Here is a 22,468-nt window from a genome sequence, read left to right as displayed (position 1 = left end):
TCATGGATTTTTCTTCTGCCCAATCTAATCCGATCGATTCGGCTAATGTCTAGAGCGGACTAAGTAAAACGGATGGCCACCGATACTAGTATTCTTCGTGTTGTCACTCTTGCTTTCAACATCAACGGAGAAGTCCAATGGATAGTGACAAAGATGTCCAGCATTCAACATTGAACGCTGGGGGACGACACGCGAAGAGGACAGGGGATAGCATCATGATATGGCGCTGAGAGAGCTACGGTGAATGTCAGGAACGATGAGAAACTGCCTCCTGATAGATGAATCATGAGGTTGATACTCGGTCGAGCCTGCGACGACCAGCAATAGTTGGCTGCTACCAGCCTTTTTTTCTAAGGAAGGTCTAAGAGTACGACTGTCTCCATCAAAAATGCAACAAACGAAATTGGTTTCTACAGCTGGGCCGCCTTATTTATGACAATTTATGGATGCCCTTATAAGAGTCAATCGAGTTGTCTGCTTGCACGCTTAAATGGCCACGATGAGATAGCAGTGATCCTCCTTCCGGCCATTTCCTGTACATGTCTCGGCCCTGCTTTCCCTAGATGCCCTGGATACCTCGGAACACGCCTCTGGAAACTGCCGGAGGTATCTAGGTATCATCGGCTGCAACTGCTTGCTACGACCCCGGTCTCTCTTCCCCTTTTAACGGCCAAAATGTATATATCCCACGAGCGCGTCCTTTTTCTGATTTGATACACCGAACTGCAGTTGGCTTCGCTTGTCTGCATTTCGCCAATACTTCACACGATTGACATTCTTATTGCTTTTTGACAGAACTATAGTTGTTATTGCGCATACTTGTCTTTTTATTATTCCATACGAATGTGGAGGTATTGGCCTCCTCCAGCTTCGCCTCACTGACACTCGTTCACGCATGAAGGACTGCGGGACTTCACTTAGATTATGACGCCAGGACAAAAGAGGAAGATACGAACGTCCAGAAGTTTTTTGGGTCTTCTAACTGCTAATAAAGTCATTGTACTCGACGGAGATACTCAAACCGTGCGCAGTGATTCTCCCACCGAAACCTCAGACAGTGTCCAGGCGCATCCCGTCGGCAAGGCGAAAGTGAAGGCATTTTTCAAAAGAAAAAGCTCTAGCCTGCTATCTATGCTAAAGACTCGAGGAAGTGGTGGTACGGATCCTCTATCTTCATCATTTTGTGCTGGTGCTGACAGTGAGTTAGATCGCAAGGGCTTTCGATCCCTCACGCGAAGAGGCTTTTGGCAGGAGAGTCTGGGGAACCCAGGACGAGATCCCATTCCCTTTACTCAATCCACTACAGCCGATGAACTCGGGCAATTGCAAGTTACTTCCAGTGAATTGGGGACCCGTAGTCCAGCTGCAACATCATTAGGCGAAGGATCTGCTAGGGTATTATCGCAGTTAGCAGCTATATCACCATATGTTGATCGAGAGAAACCACGACCCTGTCAAGAAAATAACTTGGATACCAACCTGACTCTTGACCGCACGGGAACCAATGACAAATATCCAGAACTCGGAGTTCGCCAGAGTCATTCGACATCTGGCCTGTCACATCTGATATCCCGCAAATTCTCAATGACTTTCGGCCAGCCGACAGTAGTTCATCGTGCCAACCTACGGTCCAGGCCCGGAATTCCTACTATCCCTGGAGCTCCTGTTCTATCCCCTTCCAATGCCACCCGATATTCAGACCCTCCTCATGAAAGGGAAAATGACTCTCATCCTTCCACCGCCACTCAAAGTGGGAGTGGCTCGTCTCCGCTCAGCCAGTCAACAAATCCCACATCTGACGGCTCACCTACTTCACTGCAGTTTATGAAACCGGTAAATATAGACACTAATAACCAAGCGCAAGTTCAAAGTGTTCTGGTCTCGGCTAGCCATAGAAAGGAATTGCCGCGTGCTCACGAGATACCACCTGTTGTTCCTTCAATCTTAACAGTGGAGGCTACTGCAACAGCAAAAATATTTTTTGAAACGCATTTCAATACCATTTTTTCGGGCGAAACACCACGGACTAAACGACAACGTGAATTTGAGGAAAGATTATACTCATTGCCCCTCACTTCAGAAGAGCGAGCAAAAGCCAGACAAGGATGGAACAGGCAAGAATCTGAGTACTTGCGCCAGGAGCGTGTCCTCAAATCTCGCTCCAATTTTCCCAGAAACGGCGAGAGCGTCTCTATTGCTGGCTACGAGGTCATTAAAATCCTCGGGAAAGGCAGTTTCGGAGTCGTGCGACTTGTTAAAGAAAGAAATACAGAGGCAACTCAAACCACGGCAACAGAGTCCAGAAAATCATCTTCCAGGAGTGATTTGAGTTATATAAAAGCTAGCACGATCGACGTCTTGAGATCTGCAGTGGATGGAAGAGGATCCCGTCGAAGAGATATAAGCAAAATGAAAAAAGAAGTGTACGCAATGAAAGTCATTCGGAAATCTGAAATGTTAAGGAACTGCCAAGAGGGGCATCTACGCGCTGAGAGAGATTTCCTTGTTGCCTCCGAAAAATCTAGGTGGATTGTGCCACTCATTTCGAGCTTCCAGGATGTCAATAATCTGTACCTTGTCATGGATTACATGGTTGGGGGGGACTTCCTGGGACTGCTTATTCGAAAAAATATCCTCTCTGAAGATGTCACCAGATGGTATGTGGCAGAGATGGTTCTTTGTATTGAAGAAGCTCATAGACTCCGGTGGATACATAGGGATGTGAAACCAGATAATTTTCTGATATCCGCATCTGGGCATCTGAAGATTTCCGACTTTGGCCTTGCTTTCGACGGTCATTGGTCCCACGACCAGTCATATTTCAATAATCACAGGCATTCTTTGCTTAAAAAACTGGGTATTCATGTCGAAGGGGATTCCCAGGATCGGGAAGAATTTGCGAAGGCTGTGGAACGCCAGCGTGAGAAGGATCGAAAAAGGTCGTCTGTGAACTCTGGATCAAGTGAAGATTGCCCAGCCGAAATTTGGGGACCTGGCCTGAACGATGACATCTTGCGATGGAGAAACAGAAAGGAAAAGAGGAAGCTTGCTAGAAGCGTAGTGGGTACGAGTCAATACATGGCACCCGAAGTTATACGCGGCGATCTATATGACGGCAGGTGTGACTGGTGGAGTGTTGGCGTGATTCTCTATGAGGTAGTTAGGCTGCTTCCTCTTTACTTCTGGAAGTTTGTACTAACCGCTAATAGTGTTTATATGGGTTTACACCGTTTTCTGCAGAGACTCGCCATGACACAAAAGTTAAGATATTAGTAAGTTGAGCGAATTTTTCCATTTTTCAAAAAAAAAAAAAAAGAAAGAAAGAAAGAAAAAACTTCTAATTTGTCTTAGAAACACGCCGAATCCCTGTACTTTCCGCATGAAAAACCTTCGGACAGGCTTATTTCGGCTGAAGCAATCGACCTCATTGGACAAATGCTTCAGGAAAAGGAATACCGGCTTTGCTCAAGAAAATATATGCTGAATGACTATGTTCATTCAAAAAGACTTCCTGGTGGGCTCCTCAATTGGCCATCAGATAAGCAGAGCATGAATTATCAGGGGTACTATGTTTATCCGGATGACGCTGGTGATATTAAAGAGCACCCTTTTTTCAAAGGCATTAGATGGGAAGAGCTCCATTACCGTAAACCACCGTTTGTTCCAAAAGTAAAAAACTGGGAAGACACAAAATATTTCGAAGACGAAGATCCGATTAGCGATGTGGATGATGGATCGAGTTATGGGGATAATCACCCTGAAACCGAAGCTCCTGACCTGGTAGCCAATAACCCGGATTCAAGTCGCACGGTTCATGTGATGGATATCGGAGCCCAAACGGATGGCCCTCAAACTGCAAGCATGAAAGAAATATTGAAACAGAACGCAAGAGCTGGGTTAGAGGCTAATATGCAAGAAAAATGCCACAAGAAAAAGAAAGAGAAGAAGAGACCCAGAGACAAGATTTTGCGTGACGAAACGATTGGGCGGCAGGCGCTCAACTTGAGAAAGAGGGGAGCCTTTCTGGGGTATACATACCGAAGACCTAAAGATTTTCTACTTGGATTTGAGACCGATCGTGGGAGATCATTAATCGGCTATGGTGAGCGTTGAACTAAGATAGGACGGGCCATCAGTCTTTTTGCGAGATATCAGCAGTGAGACGTTCTTTTTACCCCATATTGTTGGGAATATTTCATCCTTTCATTGCCATAAGTCTGATTTTTTGCATTTTGCACAGTACAGTACAAACCACACCCCCGAGTTTGTTAGCCTACTTGATGCGAGCCCCTTATGTTGGCCGTCACTCGTTTGGCCAATACATTTAGCCCAATCATTATCTCCTCCACTCATTATCATGCATAGAAACCAGAGAGTGATTTTATTTTTAGTTCAAATTTGGATAATTCAGAAGACACTCGCCGCTTGGCTACTGGCGTATTCGTAAAAGCTGTTAGATAGGTTTCAGACTGAATTAAGTTGTAACTCATCTCAAGGATCTAAATGATGTCTTTGTTGTCTTTGACCGTACCGTCCATGAAGATGTCATCCGCACTCTAGTGGCGGTGGATCGTATAAAATATGTATGGACAGCCGGCAAGTGGAAAGCTAGAAATGAAGAAAGCACCTTTCCCGCCTATGAACCCCTAGAAGACTCGCGCCCAATTTATGAACCCACATGGGGGAATCAAAAATCACATAGAGAAGAGAAAACAGAAGTCGAAAATAACTAACGCCGCTGGGTATGTAGAGTGAGACGAGACAACTGCGAAAATGCAAAGACAACTATTTCTGGAACAAAGTTAGAGGAAAAGTTAAGAGGGAGAGCGCCAATGACACAAGTATTTTGCATCACGCTGCTGGGAAATGTTTAAGGCGGCAGAGATGAGGAAATTTGAAAAAAGAAAAGAGAAGCATTTGGTCATTCTCCAGGCTGGAAATAGAGCAGAGGGATAGCAAAGCTGGAAAGAAGTTAATGGCACACTGAGTATTGAGCGAACACGAGAGGGTACAGTTGTCGAGTGCTGGAGGATGCTTAGGTTGAAAAGTTGAATCTAGCCTTTTGAAGAGCGGAGTCCGACTTCTCGACTTTGTTAGGGTGCATAAATGTCGACAAACCCAGGGAGCAAGAGTGAAGTATCTCACAATCGTTTCTAGATCGCGGGAGGTGCGCCCATAGCAAATGCGGAACCGGCAAGGCCATCTTCAGCTTTCATCGTACCGTTTAAAAGGGGACATAGCCTAGAGAGCGTCGATCGCCGTGATAAAGGGCCAGGAGTTAGTTTTTTTCCAACAAATATATATATATATATATATATAATGTAAAAGCTTGACGAAATGGAAAGAGAAGGCGAATTAAAAGAGTTGTAGTGTTGGTGTACAGAGGGGCATGGACTTGTTGCAGTCCAGGATCATGAAAAAAGTTCTCATTTCCGTGGGCCAAAGGGAAATTTAGGCATAGTGTTAATAAATCAAGTATTGCGCGCACTTTTTGTTGGTTTTGATATGTCCGACCTGGCCGCAATTTGCGCATTTCCTTTGGGTGCCTCCTCCTTTGGGGACGGCGGTAGTGGGGGAATTCGCACCCCCGGGTGACGCGACATCCGAGGTAATGCCTTTTTGTCTTTCGCGGGCATGACGGCGTTCCTTGTTACGTTGAAGGCGTTGGAGCTCGAGGTGCAACCTGCAACATATTAGCTCGTTGTGGAATAACTATAGGGGTCAAACATGCAGAGTTTAATGCAAAAGTTCCAGAGTCTTTTTCCAGGGTTAAACCAGAGCATCAAGTAGGATAATGCAATTGCAACTAAGTTTAGCTTGGACAAGGGAGACTCCAGATCTGTTTTTCTTTTTCTCTCTGCATGGAACTCTGGACAGAACGCACTGTTTCATCCGTCGGGCATCCGTTTCAGGATCCCCCGTCGGTTTAATATCCCCCAGTCTACAAACGTTAGCTTTATCACTACAGCAACCGGGTAACGAGAATGCTCACATTAAGTTTCGCGCTTCGGCTTCATGTCGCTGCTTGACGTATTGCTTGATCACGCGCGGATCCTTCACGATTTCCTGCACTTCATCATAACCACCTTTAGAGTTAGGTACTTTACGGGTAATTTTCATAACCTTGCCAGTATGGCTGGCCGTGCTCATGCGGCTGAATTGGCTGGTCGTCTCGTCGTCTCGTCGGCCTAACCCTGGCGTAGGTCGTTCTGACCTGGCCCTTGGCTTGGTAAATACCTCATCTGGCTCATCGCGGTCAATGTCACTCTCCTCATCTGAATGTTCGATCGTCGAGGATAAGCTTGTTTTTTGTGCTTCCCAGATACGTCGGATCGACTCTTCATAGGACTTTTGTTGTCGAGCAACATTATAGCTATGACCGCCAAGCTCCTTAAGCCTTTGAGCATCGAGCTTATCTTCAACACTTTCTCCTATAGCCCTGAACCCTCCCTTCATGGAAGTCTTGATAAAGCTGAACCCTTCGCCTCGACCGGTAGGATCTCCTTCTCCGTGTAGCTGTAACATAGCCTTACCCTGGGTTGCAAGCAAGAAATTACGTGTCGTTTTCCAAGGAGCAAGCTGTTGTTCGGAACTCTCGCCTTCCTTCTCGTCATCATCCGCATCATCTTCATCACGATCATAGCCAGCATCGTGAAGATGTTGCTGACCAACTTGCATAGCTTCGAGAAGGCAAATATCTTCTGGCTTAACATAGCCACGCAAAACATCCTCATCTGGGATAGGATCTCCAGGCTTCATTTCCCATTCTTTATGATCCTTTGAAAATTGAAGGAATTCTTTCATCTTTTGTCGATTCTGCATGTCACTGGATTCAGGAAAATGTTCTGTGATGTCAGCGACACTGACTCTGTGTTTCTTGTTTCTTTTCAGTAGCCGGTAACAGATCATTTTCAAACGATTCTTCGAGGCCGTGGTTACTTTCCGCGAATGTGGCCCCGGAACATCGACCGAAGGGAACTGCTGTCCAACGACATATAGGTTCTCAATGTTCCTTATATAGTAACTCGAACCATCAATCCCAGTGCTGTTGCGGATTACAAGGAAATCTGTTGGTTTTGGTTCTTGCTGGAATACGGGGGCTCGAAACATTGCAGTCGTAATCGCGGCACTTGTTTCTCCCGGATCAATATGCCCGAATATGGAGAACGGACTTTTATCTTGGGGCAATAGCACAGCCGTTTCACCAATCTCCGCTTTGGGACGAGCAGGATCCTCCATATTCTTTCGTCGATAATAGTTGATCAAACGGCTGCCCATTCCGAAATTCGACATCATAGTTGGATGCTCTTCAGAATACTCCAGTAAAAGAACATTCGAATTATCGGAGAGAGATAGGGATTTTGTTGAGGTGTACAAGGTTTTGACGTCCTTGCCCTTCTGATGCTTCCGTTTAATATGGAGAGGCTTTTTGAATGATATAGGTAAATTGGGGTAAAAGCTCAAACTCGGGCGATGGAAAGATCGTGCCTCTTGTCTCGCGAGTTTCGTTTTGTAGTACGGCCATTGGAGGCGCACAGCTGGCAAACTGTGCTCAAGCGCCACACTCCCGAGAGTGCTTCTGACTTTGTTTTGATGGTTTTCTTTGAGCATATCGTAAGCATCGTCATTGGAGATATTATATCGTTTGATTAAACGCTTCGTAAAGCTCCCCGCAATTTCATCTCGGTTCACAGTCCCCAACCGCTTGGGGGCTTGTAAAGCTGCTTCCGAAGGACGCTCATCAAGCAATAGATACGGGTCATTCAGGTCAATCTGTATCTTCTTCGCAAGCCTCGCAGTTTCACTTACTGGATCGTCAAACAAGGGCATATCGATCGGCATGCTTGATATGTAGTCCGCTGGTGATTTGTCCAGCCTACGCTTCTTAGTTGGGCGGTTCGTCTCAAACAGCCAGTCATCATCTTCCGCACCGGGTTGCTCATTGGGTTTGACTTCTACTACGGTTTTCATCTCCTCCTCCTCACTATCAGTAACTGGAGTCTTTATATCCCAATCGGCGCAAATAAATTGTAAGTCCTGCATAGTAATTCCGCCGGGAAGCTCCTCGTCCAGATCACCATCAATATCCATACTACCACTTGAACCACCTGTTGCCTCGGCAGGAGGAGTAATAACGACAATGGAAGTATTCTCCAAATCCAATGCACGCTTCAGGGTTTGGCCGGTAGTACGAAATGCTCGTTCCTGGTCCTGAGCCAGTTCAAGGTTAAGTTTTGTAGGAACAATTCGCTTCGGTGGCTTCAAGGGAGATTTCCCTGCAAAATGTGACTTTTTCGGAGGTAGAAGCTCTAGAAATCGCGGCATAGCATTTCGGTCGAATTTGGGCCAAAGAGATGCCAAAAGTTCCTCGTGGTTCTCGGGTGGCGCAGGCGGATTGTCAGGTCCGTACGATGACATTGCAAAAAGTGCTTGTTGGAGTTGGTATTCTTTAAACGTTGCCGCGTCCATATCTGTAGGAGCCATAACAGAGCCCCTATCCATTCCACGCGCAACCTCCGTTGTGTCATTCTCTTTGGTTGGAGATGCTACATCGAGAACGTCGAGAGAGGAAATAGCTTCAGATCCGATTGGTGGCAATTCGTCATTCTGGTCGGCATGTCCACCTACAGGTGACGATGGGACATCCCCAAATAAATCGTCGAGCTCATCGCCCACCGGGTGCTGGTCTAAGGCCCCTGCAGTCAGAATGCCTTCCATACCTTCCATCGCGCTCCAGTCGTCCTGAATCGACGCCTTTTTTCCATCCCCGTTCTCAAGGTTCGAAAACCCAAGCTCTTCGTCCGGAAGATCATCGTCATCGATATCCTCATAGTCCACCGCATCATCCGCCTTCTCTCCCGGTTCGAGTTCTCGTTGTAGAAAGTCGAATGAGGCTTCGTTTGTCGGCGCATTCATTTGGCGCATCACATTGTTGAAGTCCTCATCTTCAGACTCCACCACTTCGGAACCAGTTGCATGCGGCATTTTTGTTGACGCTGGCTCGTTTGTCTTAGGCTTGTCAGAGGAAATCGCTTTCCGGGGGAATGTGGATTTAGTCGACATGAAGCGCGAGATGATTCACGCGGGTTTGCCTTACTGGCAGGGAAAGACTGGTTAACATCGAGACCAAAATTTGTCACTGGATAGCGCTGTATGCCGCGATGTCCTTAGGTTGGAATAGAAGGGAGTATTGAACAGGAGTTGACCCGGACTTGGGGAGAATACAAAGGTGAGTGAGAGAGAAGGCAAAAGGCGGCGGAAATCTAGGTCACGTGATATAAAATTTTTGGCCAGCGTTTTTGTAACTTTTCACTTCATTTTGAGTATAATCCGAGTTTTCACTTGAATATAATTACAAGTAATCTTCAAAGGACAATGTTGCTAATCATTTCCATTTCTCATTAAAGCCTCCAGTGTAAATACATAGCGCCTTGCTTGCCCCATCCATACAATAGTGCATGACTAACGCCTTCTTCCTGTTGTGAACTATTGTAGCAAGCTGTTTCAGGTCAGATGTTCGGGGTAGGAACAGCACCATATGTTCAGTGAATGCCGAAAACTCGGAATAGAGAGTACCAAGCGAGTATGGCTGCATAGTCGATAAGTCAAACACATCATCAGCGCGATATCCTGGGCCTGAGATAAAATAGTCAATACGACGGGTTAGGGAGGTTCCAGTGGAATGCAATAATCATTTGGCTTACCTCCCCAAGGCGGGCTGGCAAAAACGACGCTGTACGATGCCAATACACTCAATTGATGTTTGATAATTTGCATACAATCACCCTCGAACCATGTAATTTTATCCTCCACGCCATACAATTTGGCATTATGTTTCGCACACTGGAGAACAGTAGGGTCTTTCTCAATGGCATATATTCTCTTCCATCTGTCGGACTGTGCGAAGGCGATCGTGTTACCACCAGCACCAGCGAAAGCGTCAACAAGTACGCTTCTGTCCTTTGGAGCAGCGTTTGCCATGTGCTGTGCTATTTTCCTTAAAGAAGGAAATCGTGATCAATAAATGAATGAACCCGACAGTGAATTACATTGATGCACTCGACTTACTTGGCGATTGGCTCAGGTGTGACGCCAAACCAGGCATCGTCAGTCAACCAGACACCGTCGTCATATTTAGAAAATATCTTGTAGCGTTGAGCCCAGTAGCTAACGCGATGTTGTTAGTAGTGTTATTAGTTATTCTCCTTTCTTTTCGTTTCCGCCATAAATATGCGGTCGCAAAAAACATGCTTACTTCTGGATGTCCCAAGGAACTTCTTCTCTGGTGTAATAATGATGGACCCCTGCAGGTGGTTCATCGTCCACACCCGCCATGCCAGCAAGAAACAGTTAGATGGTCCCTATTGACTCCTGATGGTCCATACTGTATGTACGGCAACTTGAGCTGCACGAGGAGGAAACTAGGAAATGATGGTACAGTCGATTTGCACTGTTTGCATTCCATAGCTTCAAGCCATTGGACGGGACAACTTGAGAAAGCTCCAAACTTGTGATACCAATGCGACAAGACATATTCTGGCTTATGTTTATTATGAACGCGGTCAATTTTGTTAAATTATATTAGTTCAGTGCTTTGTTTCCATCCCTGGAATTTCGAAGCTGAAATACGTGCTATGTTTAGCGCCCTCAATCGTTTCATTGCCCGCCTCGACTCGGAGCATGGGCAGCAACAGCACAGCCATTTTCGCGATAATCCCCATGGTTTCCAAGTTCTGCGGAACAAAGATCCAGAGCTTCTTCTGGAGCCCTGGTTTGACTTCGTAATTGGGATCAACGGACATCTTATTGTACTATGTTCTTCCCATCTTCTAAATCGTGCTTCTTGAACCTGTGGTTGACCCCTTGGTCAGGATGATCCGGATCCAAACCTTTTCGCAACAGAAATTCGCAACTGCGCTGGATCGAGCGTAACTTTCGAGGTTTGGAGTGCAAAGGTGTGTTGCTTTAAATTTGTAATCGGCCATTTATTTATTTGCGAACCCGTGGATCTAACAATGGCAAACACCTGTCAGGGTCAACGAACATATACGACAACGATAGCCGTTCCTTCAGAGAATCCAACTCTTGGTGTGACTTTCCAGTTTTCACCTCTTTCGGCGACACAGCATATATGGCATATTACCGAAATACCGTCCACGCTCAGTCCAGCCTATCAGGCCGGGCTTCTTCCCCATTCAGATTATATCTTGGGAACGCCCAGCGGTACCCTTCGTGGAGAGTCTGCTCTTGGCGAACTTGTTGAGGACCATTTGAATCGGAGTCTTGTGCTATGGGTGTACAATAGTGAATTCGATGTTGTCAGGGAAGTTGAGCTCGTTCCCAGGCGAGGATGGGGTGGGGAAGGTGCCCTGGGAGCTGTATTGGGATACGGGGCCCTTCATCGATTACCCTTTGGTTTAGGTGAGGCGGTAGAAGGACCGGGAGAGGTGGTATTCGAAACGAAGGACAAAGAGGAACCTAGCGAGCCAAACGAGTTGGCCCCCCCTGACGGCCCAGGAGGCCATTTCCTCGTACCTGCGAATATGGCTTCCCCACCACCTTTGGTCCCGACGTCGACTCACGCGAACATACCAAGTGCAGCTCCAGCGAAGCATGGGCGTAAACCACGACACGCTCATCATGGCGGAAATTTAATTTTTGATGACTATTTCCGGGAAGGTGAGCAGAGGAGCAAAGAGGAGGATTTTGTACCCTCGAGGAATGCTTCGCCAATACCGCCTCCACCAAAGGCTGGCAGGGACACACTTTCTCCTCCCCCAACGACTGCCACGGGCGGTAATGATACCGTGGAATGAATTTGTTATTAGTGGCATAGGCTGGCGTACGGAGTTACTATATTGATACCTTTTCAAAAAATTGGCAGGCTAGATTACCTCCTAGGACAGTAAGGGGGTTTTTCCCTCCTTAAATAGTGAATATAATCAATGGTTGGAATTTGCTTTCCGCTTCGATCAGCAAGTACCGGGGGGGGGGGTAATAGAAAGAGTTTAGATTCACGTTTAATTGAGATCTCTACTTATACTCCGTACAAAAGGCTGTAATTACAACAATGGCAAACGGAAATCGCAGTGAAGAACGTTCTCTTAAAGAATATCCGTGAAGCATATGTGCTTTAATTTCCTTTTCGCACCCACTCCTCTAATTTTTCTCTTCCCCGTCCAATTTTGCTCTCCAGCAATCCGCGAGCATGCGCGCTATGTGCTTTAGCTGTATACCATGCCTCCTCCGCCCCAGTACGAACCCGTACATGTCGTTCCGCGAGTCCCGGAACTTTCTGTTCATATTCGAACACTAAATCTGACACATTCTGCATTGTGACGGGAAGAAGCGTCCAGGCCGCTATCGTGCCCACTGCCAGCGGGGTCGTTGTCCTTAAAAATATGCCGCGGTTCCGCGAAACAATTGATCCAGCCATGGCGGATACGAGAACATAAATGCTTCCCGGTAGTAGTCGCTCGCCAGATTCACGTGGAGGAGCCAAGGAAGCTATCGTGTTGGTGAAGCGGCTTTCAACGTGGAAGATGTGGGAAAGGGCATCGTTTAGGCTGTTTTCCATGGCGAGAGAGTGTGTGTAAAGAAAGAGACGCGCCTGGCGGACTTTCTGGGCTAGCATGTCTGCCGTTGAGGTGGAGGATGGTGTACGAAGCGGCTTGGGTGGAAAAAAGGTCTGTTGTGTATCCCTCTCTTGAAGCTGGGACTGCGGATGGGGTTGGAGCTCTTCTGCGAGAACTGTGGAGGATTCATCTTCGTAGATGGGTTTTCGGTGTGACTGTATATAGTATTAGACCAATATCTCATCGTCTTCAATGAAGTACATCCATTGTCTTTTGAGGGGAAGCCGCACCATTTTTCTCTAGTATCACCTGGGATAAAGGGCCGCAAGCAACAAGAGCAATTGCTCCAATGGCAACCTGTCCCTCAATTAGCTTTATCGTAGAGGTAAGTAAGTGGGCATACCTGTTAGAAAGATTGAACGCAACAAATATCCAGCGGAAAATAAAGGTTGCTGTCCAATTGGCCTTCAATAATGCATGCGAAAGGAAGGGTAAATGTTGATGTTGGTGGCCGGGGTTTGGGAAAAAAGTTGCAAATCACCGCCCCGGCCCGAGCGAGCGATCGTTAGTTCTGGTAATGGAAAATTTTGGCCTCAAGCCTCCTCTTCCCAACGCCATCTTCCAACGTACTACATTGACCACGCCAGTCGCCTTTCATTTCCCTTTGGCGAACTGCTAATTGCGCACGCGGAAGATGTTGAAGATCTTCCGGCGGCAGCCGTGGACCTGTCGACAGTGCGTATTACGGGAGCATCGGGCACAGTCCAATCGTCGAATCCACCACGAAGCTGGCGCTGGAATAATAAACAGTGTTCAGGATTATGCCGTCGCTTGCAACGAAGCAACGAAACGTCATGATGATAATGCCCTACGGATGATATTTGATTCGCAGCCTTTCTGGCGGGAATTCTCACGGCGGAAAAGCAGATCTTCGTTAGGGCTGCTGCAGAACCAACACCTCACATCCCCGAAAGGCTTTTTGAAGTTTGCATCCGTTTCGCTGCAGAAATGCCAGGAAATTATGGCCAGGGTACTTGAGGTATCAACTCTTGATGGCTATAAGAGGGTGGCAAAGGATCTTGACCGCCTCAGCGACTTACTTTGTCGGGTGATAGATATCGCGGATTTTATGCGGTCAAACCACCCGAACCCCGCAATCCAAGATGCCGCGACACAGGCACATTCGATCATATTCGAATATATGAACGTTCTAAATACCGAAACTCGTCTTAACGATATACTCAACCGGGCTTTGTGGGACCCTGAAATATCCTCCGATTGGAGCCAAGAGGAGAAAGTCACAGCAATGGTGCTCATCAATGATTTTATGAAATCCGGGATCCATTTACCTCCGGAGAAGAAGAAACGGTTCGTCGAGCTGTGTAATAGCATCAATGATGCGGGCTTCAGGTTTGTAAACGGTATGGAGCCCAAAATTGGCAAGCTATCTTTCCACAGAAATAAATTGCGAGGGATGGATCCTACGCTCCTGGATAAGATGCGTAGGTGGTCAGACATTCATATCCCAATCGATAGCCCGATGCCGGATATAGCCTTAAAATCCGTCCACGACGAGAATACCAGAAAACTAATCTATCTTACCTCTCGGAAATCCTCAGACGCGCAACTTCATCGTTTGACACAGCTGTTAGAACTGAGAGCCGAGTTAGCCCAATTGACAGGTTACCGAAGCTACGCTCATATGGCAATGAGTGATAAAATGGCTAAAAGTCCAGAGGCTGTTAATAAATTTCTCTTGGCCTTGAATTCTAACAACCGGGAACTCACCCAGAACGAGATTGCGAAGCTGGATGTGTTAAAAATGCAGGATTATGCTAAGTTGGGAGAGGAAAAGCCGCCATTTGCCCCCTGGGACCACGCATATTACGTTGAGAAATACGCTACGATGAATGACGTCTCGAGGAAATCGCGGGCAATCAGCCTATTCAGCTCGTTTTTTTCATTGGGGACAGTTATGCAGGGACTCTCTCGTCTCTTTACCAGACTCTACGGGGTCCGTCTTGTTCCAAAGGAAACGCCTCCTGGAGAGACATGGAATCCAGATGTTCGACGCTTAGATGTTGTAGACGAATCCAATAACCATCTTGCAGTCATTTATTGTGATCTATTTACACGACCGGGCAAAAGCCCGATTCCCACACACTTCACTCTACGATGTTCTCGCGCAATATCTGCCGAGGAAATTTCGGAAGCTGCAATGTCAGCTGATACACATCCAAACGACGGCATGGCCACAGCTATAAGGCCAGGAACAAATACTCTCTATCAGCTCCCGATAATCGCGTTGGTATGCGACTTCAGCAACCCCTCGCTTGACGGGCGTGAACCTTCGCTGCTTTCGAAACACAGCGTCCAAACACTTTTCCATGAAATGGGTCACGCCATCCACTCCGTGCTGGCCCGTACTGATTTCCAAACCATCGCCGGCACACGCTGCGCGACAGATTTTGTCGAACTTCCTTCTGTCATCATGGAAAGCTTCGCCACGGCCCCTGAAGTGCTCTCGCTCTACGCCCGCCACTGGGAGACTGACCAGCCCCTCCCTGAAGACATGATCCAAACCATGCGATTAAACCAAGAAAATTATGAAACTATACAAGGCGCCATGGACAATGAAGCCCAGATAATGATGTCCCTACTGGACCAAGCTTATCATGACTCCAGCCCTCTCCAGCCAGGTTTCGATTCCACCCAAATCTTCCATAATCTTTACTCTCAGCATGCCACAATCTTCGATCCCATCAACTCCCAGACAAGCTGGCAAGGTTACTTTGGCCACCTTTTCAATTACGGCGCCAGTTACTATAGCTATCTGTTCGACCGCGCCATCGCCAGCAAAATATGGTCTGAGACCTTCCAGGAAGGAAAATTAGCGACAGACCGAGAGGCGGGAGAAAAATTTAAAAATGAAGTTTTGCGATGGGGTGGAGGAAGGGATGGGTGGCAGTGTGTCGCTGGTGTTTTGGGTGATCAACACCCAGCGAATGCCAATGGGAAGCTGTCCGAAGGTGGTGAAGATGCCATGCTTGAGGTCGGCCTGTGGGGCCTTGGACAGAATCGGTCAGAGATGTGAGCAGATATTTTAAGTCAGTGTTCCTGTTCACTGCGCCACATATATTCCCGTGTGACCTGGAAAGGCAAAGACTTTTCTTTGTTGAGGCCAAACATTCTGAGAGCATCCTGCCAGATTTGGCACAATAGGTACCCACCCATATACCCCAGTCAACGCGACTCCTTCTAGCCTGCCTGTTCAAACTTGAATAAACAACAACAGTGCACATTTAACAAGCAGGCCGTTTTAACTTGACCTCTGGTGGAAAATACACTATATACTGTACAACGTGCACAAAATTCTCAGTTGCCGCAAATTCGTTGACCAGATGCTATAGACGCAAACACATGCACAACCATGGCCCCAAAGGCGGGGGTATAATTACATTATAGTCACTATACCTGTCAACCACTGACAGTGTACCTTTGCTCGTTCCTGTTATTGACGCGTTGAGTAAATTCACATTTACCCATTCAGTCAGTAGCACAGAGGATAAGCTTCTCATCCTTGCTTTCTCGTTGGATCATACATTTGCCTCATATTTATTTCTCACATTTATTTCGCATATTTATTTCTCAGTATAGCCTTATTTCTGTATTGCTCAACCGCGCCTGCATGTATTTTTATGTGTCTGAGATCTGGATCGTCCTATTTGGGTAGCTAAAACAGACAGTGTGTATGTTTTTGCATCTATTGGTTATAGAGATTAAAAAATGGCAACATTGCAAGCTAATCACAAATTCTGGGAGAGAGAATGAGTCCATATTCTAGGGATCATGATTCGCTTTTGTGGCAGACGTTTCTCCGGGCATTCTATGACCCGTGTCACTATCTATGGATAGGTTACTGGCTTACTTTCTTTTCATCTATGACACAAACCAGAACTTCCTACAACTTTGTTTCAGCTTTGTGCAGTGGAAAATATAAATAGACTTCCACATCAAAAAAAGTTCTTTCTCCCTATATTTTCATCTATCGATGTTTCAAGGGTTCGGTGTATTGTGCTCCACAATGTCAATGCGAGCGAGTCAGAAGAACAACGGACTCCTCTCCAACATACTTTTTTGCCCCAGTTGTGGGCAAGATCATATTCAGCCTCCATTTTCCAATTGTTTCAGATATCGGCATGCACCACAAGAAGGCCTCGAGCCACTCGAACTCCATTTCATTATGCGGAGAACCCTTCACCCCTTTCAGCCGTGAGATGGCGTTCATGCCCAAGCTACCCTGGTAGCTATCCAGCAACGAGAGGCCGCCCACAAAGCGTCATTTTGCTATTGCAGAAGCAGATATTCTTGACGGTGGATGTTGGGTAACAGTGATAGCGTTTCTTCGCCACGACAAGGCGCTGTGTAACAGCCATGGCCTCCCAAGCATCCTCGTCTTGATATCCCCCTCTAACGGCTTCACCACTGGGGTATGCAATATCGATCCATCCCAATTCTGATGATGGGCTTCACGATGAAGAGCTCTAGGATATCAGACATCTGCGATATGAATCGACTATCCAACCCTAAAAGTACATCTGAACCAAATAGACTAGTGTGAATTTTCACATTGGGCGACGAATGGTCGCGCCAAGCATCAGCTATCATTCAAAAACATGCGAATTTGAGGAAGGTTGAAAGTACCGCATTACTTTCGATGATAAGGGCTATGAAGCGAACATAAGAGGAAAGGATTTTTATGCACCGCCAGACTTGAAGGGTAGAGCCAGCTTTTACTCGATGGTGCACCAGGGAACATCCTCCGCAGAAACGACTTCATGGAGACATTGCTGAAGAAGACAATGATAATAAATCCTCTACAATACATACCATGCAGAAATATAACAAGCGTCCACTCGATCAATGCGTGCATTCCGCTTAATCACTTCCGTGAGCTGCCGCCGCTTACGACTGCAGGATACAAAAAACCCCCTCGAAGTCATTGACGAAGGCTCAAGATACTACCTTAGAAGGAAACGATACCCGTCACTCTACACCTACAAGGCCTGGCGAATAGTCCCGAAGCGGAGCCACAAGATGGGACGACATGTTAATACAAATATACCCAAGGAAGCTCCTATAGAATAGATCAAGCACGGTATTGCAAGGAATGCTGTTGGCCCTGGCTACATCAGCGCCACACTGGAGTTCCAGCAGGACTACGGATGCCCTATTGGCTTTGAGGCCGGCGCGGCTAGGGTACTGGATCCATTGATGTTGGAGTAAAAACGAAACGCCAGTCTGAGATAGTATCTTCTACTAGGAGGATTGACAAGAATCAACATTAATGGCGGCAAGGACGGTTGAGTGATTTATTTGTAGATTAATGGCTGCGGAAAGCCGCTAATGACTGGGGAGGAACTGTAGACAGTTATTATTATGGAACATCTATTCCCTTAGTTCTTTACAGATATTACTTTACTATGAACACACACGCCATTGAAATTGTTGGTGTTTTGGATTGGTTCGTCGATTGAACTCTTTTGCTCTAGTGATATAGCATGCGGCTGAGTCAGCATGCCAACCTCGTGATCTGAAATCATTTTGTGCTTCACTCCATTGGCAACATCGAACCTCACATCCCGTCATCCACGGAAGAGCCAATTGGCCCTGTCGCAAGCCAATTGCTTATATGACGGTTTACATCGTGCAATCGCATGTCTCGGTGTAGGCATAGGCTCTATCGGGCTCTTCAACAGCATGGTACAGCCAGGCCCGACTACATTTGGATTAGTGATGAGCTCGTTTATGAAGGCTTCTTCCGATTCACAAGAATCCATAAACGATGTAGCAGCTCTGTCCCAGGGCCTCTGGAGGCCCAGAAACGGCTCTCAAAGCGAAGGCATACCGCTTTGGCCCTGATGAGATCTCACCCACCGTCAATGGAGGCCGCAATTCTGTTTGGGAAGCCAGAACAACAAAATTCGGACGTACATCCAGTCGGAGTGCATCCATGGTCTCCACAAGCGTTAGGTATGGCCAACATGATTAAAAATGGAAATTGCATGCATATAGGACTAACCTGCCGTGCAGAGGCCTTCCCATATCTACATAATGACGTGCCCCCAGTTCCACAGGCTTGGAAAGACGACAATACCCGAAACTCACAATTCGATACGATTCTCGATAATACCGCACCTCCTTCTAGTCCGAGTTATGCTTTTCTCAGGATGCACTTGTCTTCGTCAGCATGGAAGTCATCTTCGCTCAATGAATTCAAAAAATACATTGCCGTATTAGGGCTTGACCCGCAAGGACGATCCCTCATCAGCCGTATAGCGCTCTCCGAGATCCTGCTAGTTCAAAATCGCAGCGGACGATCCAAAAGATGGAATATTGACGATTTGCATGGCTTTTTCAGTGACCCTTTTTTGAATGTTCCTGCAGCAGAGAATTATGTCACCCTGGTCGAACACTGCACCATGCATACAGAAAGGAAGTCTCGGCTGTACGCCCACTTTCGCTTCCTGAAGCGTTCCATCATGCTTGGTCTTGTCCCTGTGGAGGAGATTGCTAAAATTATCAAACTTATACCATTGATTAAAACCAAAACTCGGGAACACGGCAAGAGCACCATCGGGAAAGCCAACTGGGCTGATGTTGCTACTTGCTATCAGGCTATTTGGGATGGACTTAAGGCATCCTCTGTTCTAACACCATCTGACCTTGGCCGGGAAACAATGACATTATGGGTCGAAGAGATTTTAAAAGTCTCACCACATGGTAGACTATCACAGCTCGGTATGGATGTTATCCACGCGTTAGACGGTTCCGGGGCCGCCGGTTTAAATTTGGCAGGAGATGTCCTTCTTCGCCGTATTGTCCTTACGGCGGCGTCTGTGCCAGAATCAACAAATATAGATATACCCGATGATGCCCTGCACGGCACCCTCCTCTATGCTCGGTCACTCCTCAATTCATGCCCTCCCGAGGTCGCGGTCGCACACATTTTAAAAATAACTGAGCTACTAGTATTTTCACCAGTATATACAAAGTGGGGTTCCCAATCGTTGCGCATCTGGTATTGGGTACTGTCCCGTCTTGATAATGATTTAGTCCTATTCTCAGCCACTTCGAGGAGTAATCTTGATTCCGCTTCGAGTTTGACGTCGTCGACGACTTGGGACACAACTGGCTTGGACATTCCAAATCGACTTAGAAATTTGCTTAAGTTGTGGGTCCTAGCTGTCCTGGGACACACCACCGACAGCTATGCAATACTAGATTCCCGCAGACGGAATGTATTCCGTCGTCTTTTATCTTCCCTCGATCGAGCTTCAGGCCCATTCAGAGGTACTGATATTTTGACCCGGCTCCGAATATACTTCCAAGACTCCCGTCTGCGCGTTTTATCTGCGACAGACCTTGTTCTGTCAAATGCTGCCGACATAGAGTTCTCAATAGCACAAAAGCAGTTTCGTTGGAATAGAGAAAGCGGACATGCTGGTGGGCCGGATTGCCTTGACCCAGTGATAAAAGCGACACTCCTCAATCCCACCCATAGTCCTAAGACAATCAAAGAAATCCTCCCATACTTCTCCATGTATACCCGAAACCGCGCAGCAATATATGCTACTTTTGATCAGCTTGCAAAATCCACGGATGTCACCTCCTCGTCCTTTATCCACCAGATCATCACATTCACAGAAGCTGGTGCGATCCCGCGCAGCGCCATCCTGCGTCTCCTCCGCCGCCACACCCCTTTAAAAGTCGCGTTGTCCCGCTGCTGGCAGGAACCAGCACCCACATATGCGATAACAGAACCTCGCGCACCACAGCCAGATCCTTCTTTATACCCCAACCCTAACGAATGTTTGCGCATGTTGCATATTCTCGCACTCGTGTTTGCTTGCACGACGACAGTGACGCCAACAACGTCCTGGCGCCTGACGCAATGGGTATATTTATTCATCGTCCAGCACCATGGGCCTGTATCGCCCATATTAGCGCGAGCGCTTTTCCAAGCTGGTGTTACGAGGTACCGTGAAGCCGGCAAACCAGTACCAAAACGCAAATATGCGTTTATTATGCAGAAGATCAGGGAAGCGGAGGGAGCGGCTGTTGCGAATGCACTGTTGGATGCGGAAATGTTTTGAGGATGCTTGGATAATTTAGTTAGTTGGATGCGGCAAGCTCTCTCGTCCTGTCTGACAATGTGTAGAATCAAAATTCTTGAGCTAGCTCTGCACAATCCCCCATGTTTCACATTAGTTTCTTCAGGCTAGAGTATCTATTTGTATTTGCCTAAGCCAGCCCTAACACGGACAATAAAACCACAAACCACGAAGACTCTACTGCTCCCGGAGCAGATTAATATGGGCAGACTAATGACCAGATTCAATAAGTCGCCAGCAATCGTATTATACAGGTAGTAGTTGACATAACGCCCCCTTTACGGGGAATTTTCTATTGGCCATATCAAGCACCTACCATAGGGAATAAAACTGCTCACATGAGCCATGTTATCACCAGGACCTCAAGATAAAAAACAGAGCTTATTCATCTAAAAGCCAATACATAAAAAGAAACTAACCGGGGCCGCAAGGAAACTAAAAATCATAAATCAGAGAGTGGCGACTAAGAATCCACTTCCATCTTCTCAGCAACTACAGTCCCCTCACTCCCAAGCTCCTGCACGGTAATATATCGCCCGATATCCGCCTTTGTAATAATCTTCTCATCCAACCAAGCTGTCGTCCCCTTCGCAAACCGATAACTCCTCTCCTTCTGGCCCCTTTCATTCGGCTTAATATAATTCCTCAGTAACTGCGTCGGCTTCTCCTTATGAACCACACACACATCCACATTACTTCCAGAGCCCAAGTCGTTAAAAATACCCGCCTTAATCGCCTCCGAACACAGCTTTACGGCGTCATCTTGATTCAGAGATGGCTTCCACATTGTCTCGAATACAGACATGGCCGCGAGGGAACCAGAGCCCATCGTCACGTAAGGTAATTTGTCAGTGGAGCCGTGGGCGTGGACGGTGTAGAGACCGACGCCAGTAGGGTCGACGCCGGCGACGACGAGATACGCGCCGATGTGGCCCTGGTGTCGGAATAGGTGTTGTTTGAGCATGGTCATGCAAGTGACGACGCGCGGGGACCGGCCGGTGGATAGGGCATGAAGTTCAAGATTGGAGCTGATGAGGGCGGTCGTGAATTCGGTATCTGCAGCAGTACCTGCACCAGCGCACCAGATTTTTGGTGTGATGTAGTGAAGTTTTTCGCAGTTCTGTTGCGATTAGCAGTTGATAACTCATGGTTGGACTGGTTTTTGGTCCGAAATTTGACACGTAATGAACATGCAAATAAAGACATCATTTAAGGCTTTTGCGTCAGGGCTCAATATGTAAATACCTTGTCAGCAACGATTGGCCCGCTCGTAGCTCGTGTATCAGCTGCAATCTGTGTTGAGGAATCAGTATGTGTGCTGCTACGAAACAGCGGTGCATTGATCAGCTGGACCGGCTTACCACTACACCCCCGTCAAAGATACAACCAACAATAGTAGTACCAGTGCTCGTAGCCTTTGGAAGAGGCACGCCCTTTGCGTGGAGAGCTGCATTCCGGTTGTAATTAGAGAAATCAAAGCCTGGCATGGCGAATGTGGAGGCTCAATGGGCAGCTGGAGCCCGTATGTGATGGTTTTGGTTTTTAGAGGGAATATACGCCAATGAAAACGCACAAAGAGGGGTATCCGGAAAATCCAATAGTAGTAACTATGCACAGGGGGTTTGATAGCTGAGAGTTGAGTCGAGACGTTGATGTAGTTACTACAGAGTTTCGCTGCTGGAGTGACGAAGCTGGAGCTGCCTTGTGCCGAGAGCTTCA

At 47.1% G+C, this 22,468-nt stretch overlaps 8 protein-coding genes across 8 annotated transcripts; 4 read left to right on the top strand and 4 right to left on the bottom strand.

The window, feature by feature from the left end:
- Positions 1-563: 563 nt before the first annotated feature.
- On the top strand, positions 564-4,113 carry HCBG_00941 (serine/threonine-protein kinase cbk1; the record flags this gene model as incomplete). The annotated part of the gene is made up of 5 exons (XM_045427991.1): positions 564-606; positions 995-1,156; positions 1,208-2,657; positions 2,718-3,156; positions 3,352-4,113. The coding sequence occupies 5 exons, from the start codon at positions 564-566 to the stop codon at positions 4,111-4,113; spliced, it is 2,856 nt and encodes a 951-aa protein (XP_045291966.1).
- A 1,350-nt stretch (positions 4,114-5,463) lies between these two features.
- On the bottom strand, positions 5,464-9,188 carry HCBG_00940 (transcription factor TFIID complex subunit Taf111; the record flags this gene model as incomplete). The annotated part of the gene is made up of 3 exons (XM_045427990.1): positions 5,464-5,683; positions 5,885-5,941; positions 5,993-9,188. The coding sequence occupies 3 exons, from the start codon at positions 9,061-9,063 to the stop codon at positions 5,464-5,466; spliced, it is 3,348 nt and encodes a 1,115-aa protein (XP_045291965.1).
- Positions 9,189-9,362: 174 nt separating this feature from the next.
- On the bottom strand, positions 9,363-10,335 carry HCBG_00939 (trimethylguanosine synthase; the record flags this gene model as incomplete). The annotated part of the gene is made up of 4 exons (XM_045427989.1): positions 9,363-9,636; positions 9,705-9,997; positions 10,069-10,167; positions 10,256-10,335. The coding sequence occupies 4 exons, from the start codon at positions 10,333-10,335 to the stop codon at positions 9,386-9,388; spliced, it is 723 nt and encodes a 240-aa protein (XP_045291964.1).
- A 299-nt stretch (positions 10,336-10,634) lies between these two features.
- On the top strand, positions 10,635-11,816 carry HCBG_00938 (uncharacterized protein; the record flags this gene model as incomplete). The annotated part of the gene is made up of 3 exons (XM_045427988.1): positions 10,635-10,808; positions 10,872-10,955; positions 11,034-11,816. 3 exons carry the CDS (start codon positions 10,635-10,637, stop codon positions 11,814-11,816), a joined length of 1,041 nt encoding a protein of 346 aa, XP_045291963.1.
- A 317-nt stretch (positions 11,817-12,133) lies between these two features.
- Positions 12,134-12,868, bottom strand: HCBG_00937 (uncharacterized protein; the record flags this gene model as incomplete). The annotated part of the gene is given in 2 exon segments (XM_045427987.1): positions 12,134-12,790; positions 12,809-12,868. 2 exon segments carry the CDS (start codon positions 12,866-12,868, stop codon positions 12,134-12,136), a joined length of 717 nt encoding a protein of 238 aa, XP_045291962.1.
- Positions 12,869-13,269: 401 nt separating this feature from the next.
- Positions 13,270-15,669, top strand: HCBG_00936 (metallopeptidase Mip1; the record flags this gene model as incomplete). The annotated part of the gene is made up of 1 exon (XM_045427986.1): positions 13,270-15,669. The coding sequence occupies one exon, from the start codon at positions 13,270-13,272 to the stop codon at positions 15,667-15,669; it is 2,400 nt and encodes a 799-aa protein (XP_045291961.1).
- Positions 15,670-18,229: 2,560 nt separating this feature from the next.
- Positions 18,230-21,108, top strand: HCBG_00935 (uncharacterized protein; the record flags this gene model as incomplete). The annotated part of the gene is made up of 2 exons (XM_045427985.1): positions 18,230-18,608; positions 18,669-21,108. The coding sequence occupies 2 exons, from the start codon at positions 18,293-18,295 to the stop codon at positions 20,729-20,731; spliced, it is 2,379 nt and encodes a 792-aa protein (XP_045291960.1).
- Positions 21,109-21,212: 104 nt separating this feature from the next.
- HCBG_00934 (proteasome component) lies at positions 21,213-22,385 on the bottom strand (the record flags this gene model as incomplete). The annotated part of the gene is made up of 3 exons (XM_045427984.1): positions 21,213-21,869; positions 21,995-22,042; positions 22,111-22,385. 3 exons carry the CDS (start codon positions 22,234-22,236, stop codon positions 21,213-21,215), a joined length of 831 nt encoding a protein of 276 aa, XP_045291959.1.
- Between the last annotated feature and the right edge of the window lie 83 nt (positions 22,386-22,468).

The sequence above is a fragment of the Histoplasma capsulatum genome, assembly GCF_000150115.1.
Source record: "Histoplasma capsulatum G186AR genomic scaffold supercont2.1, whole genome shotgun sequence".
In the NCBI taxonomy this organism is placed as follows: Eukaryota; Fungi; Ascomycota; class Eurotiomycetes; order Onygenales; family Ajellomycetaceae; genus Histoplasma; species Histoplasma capsulatum.
This window is presented reverse-complemented; position numbering and strand designations above follow the sequence as displayed.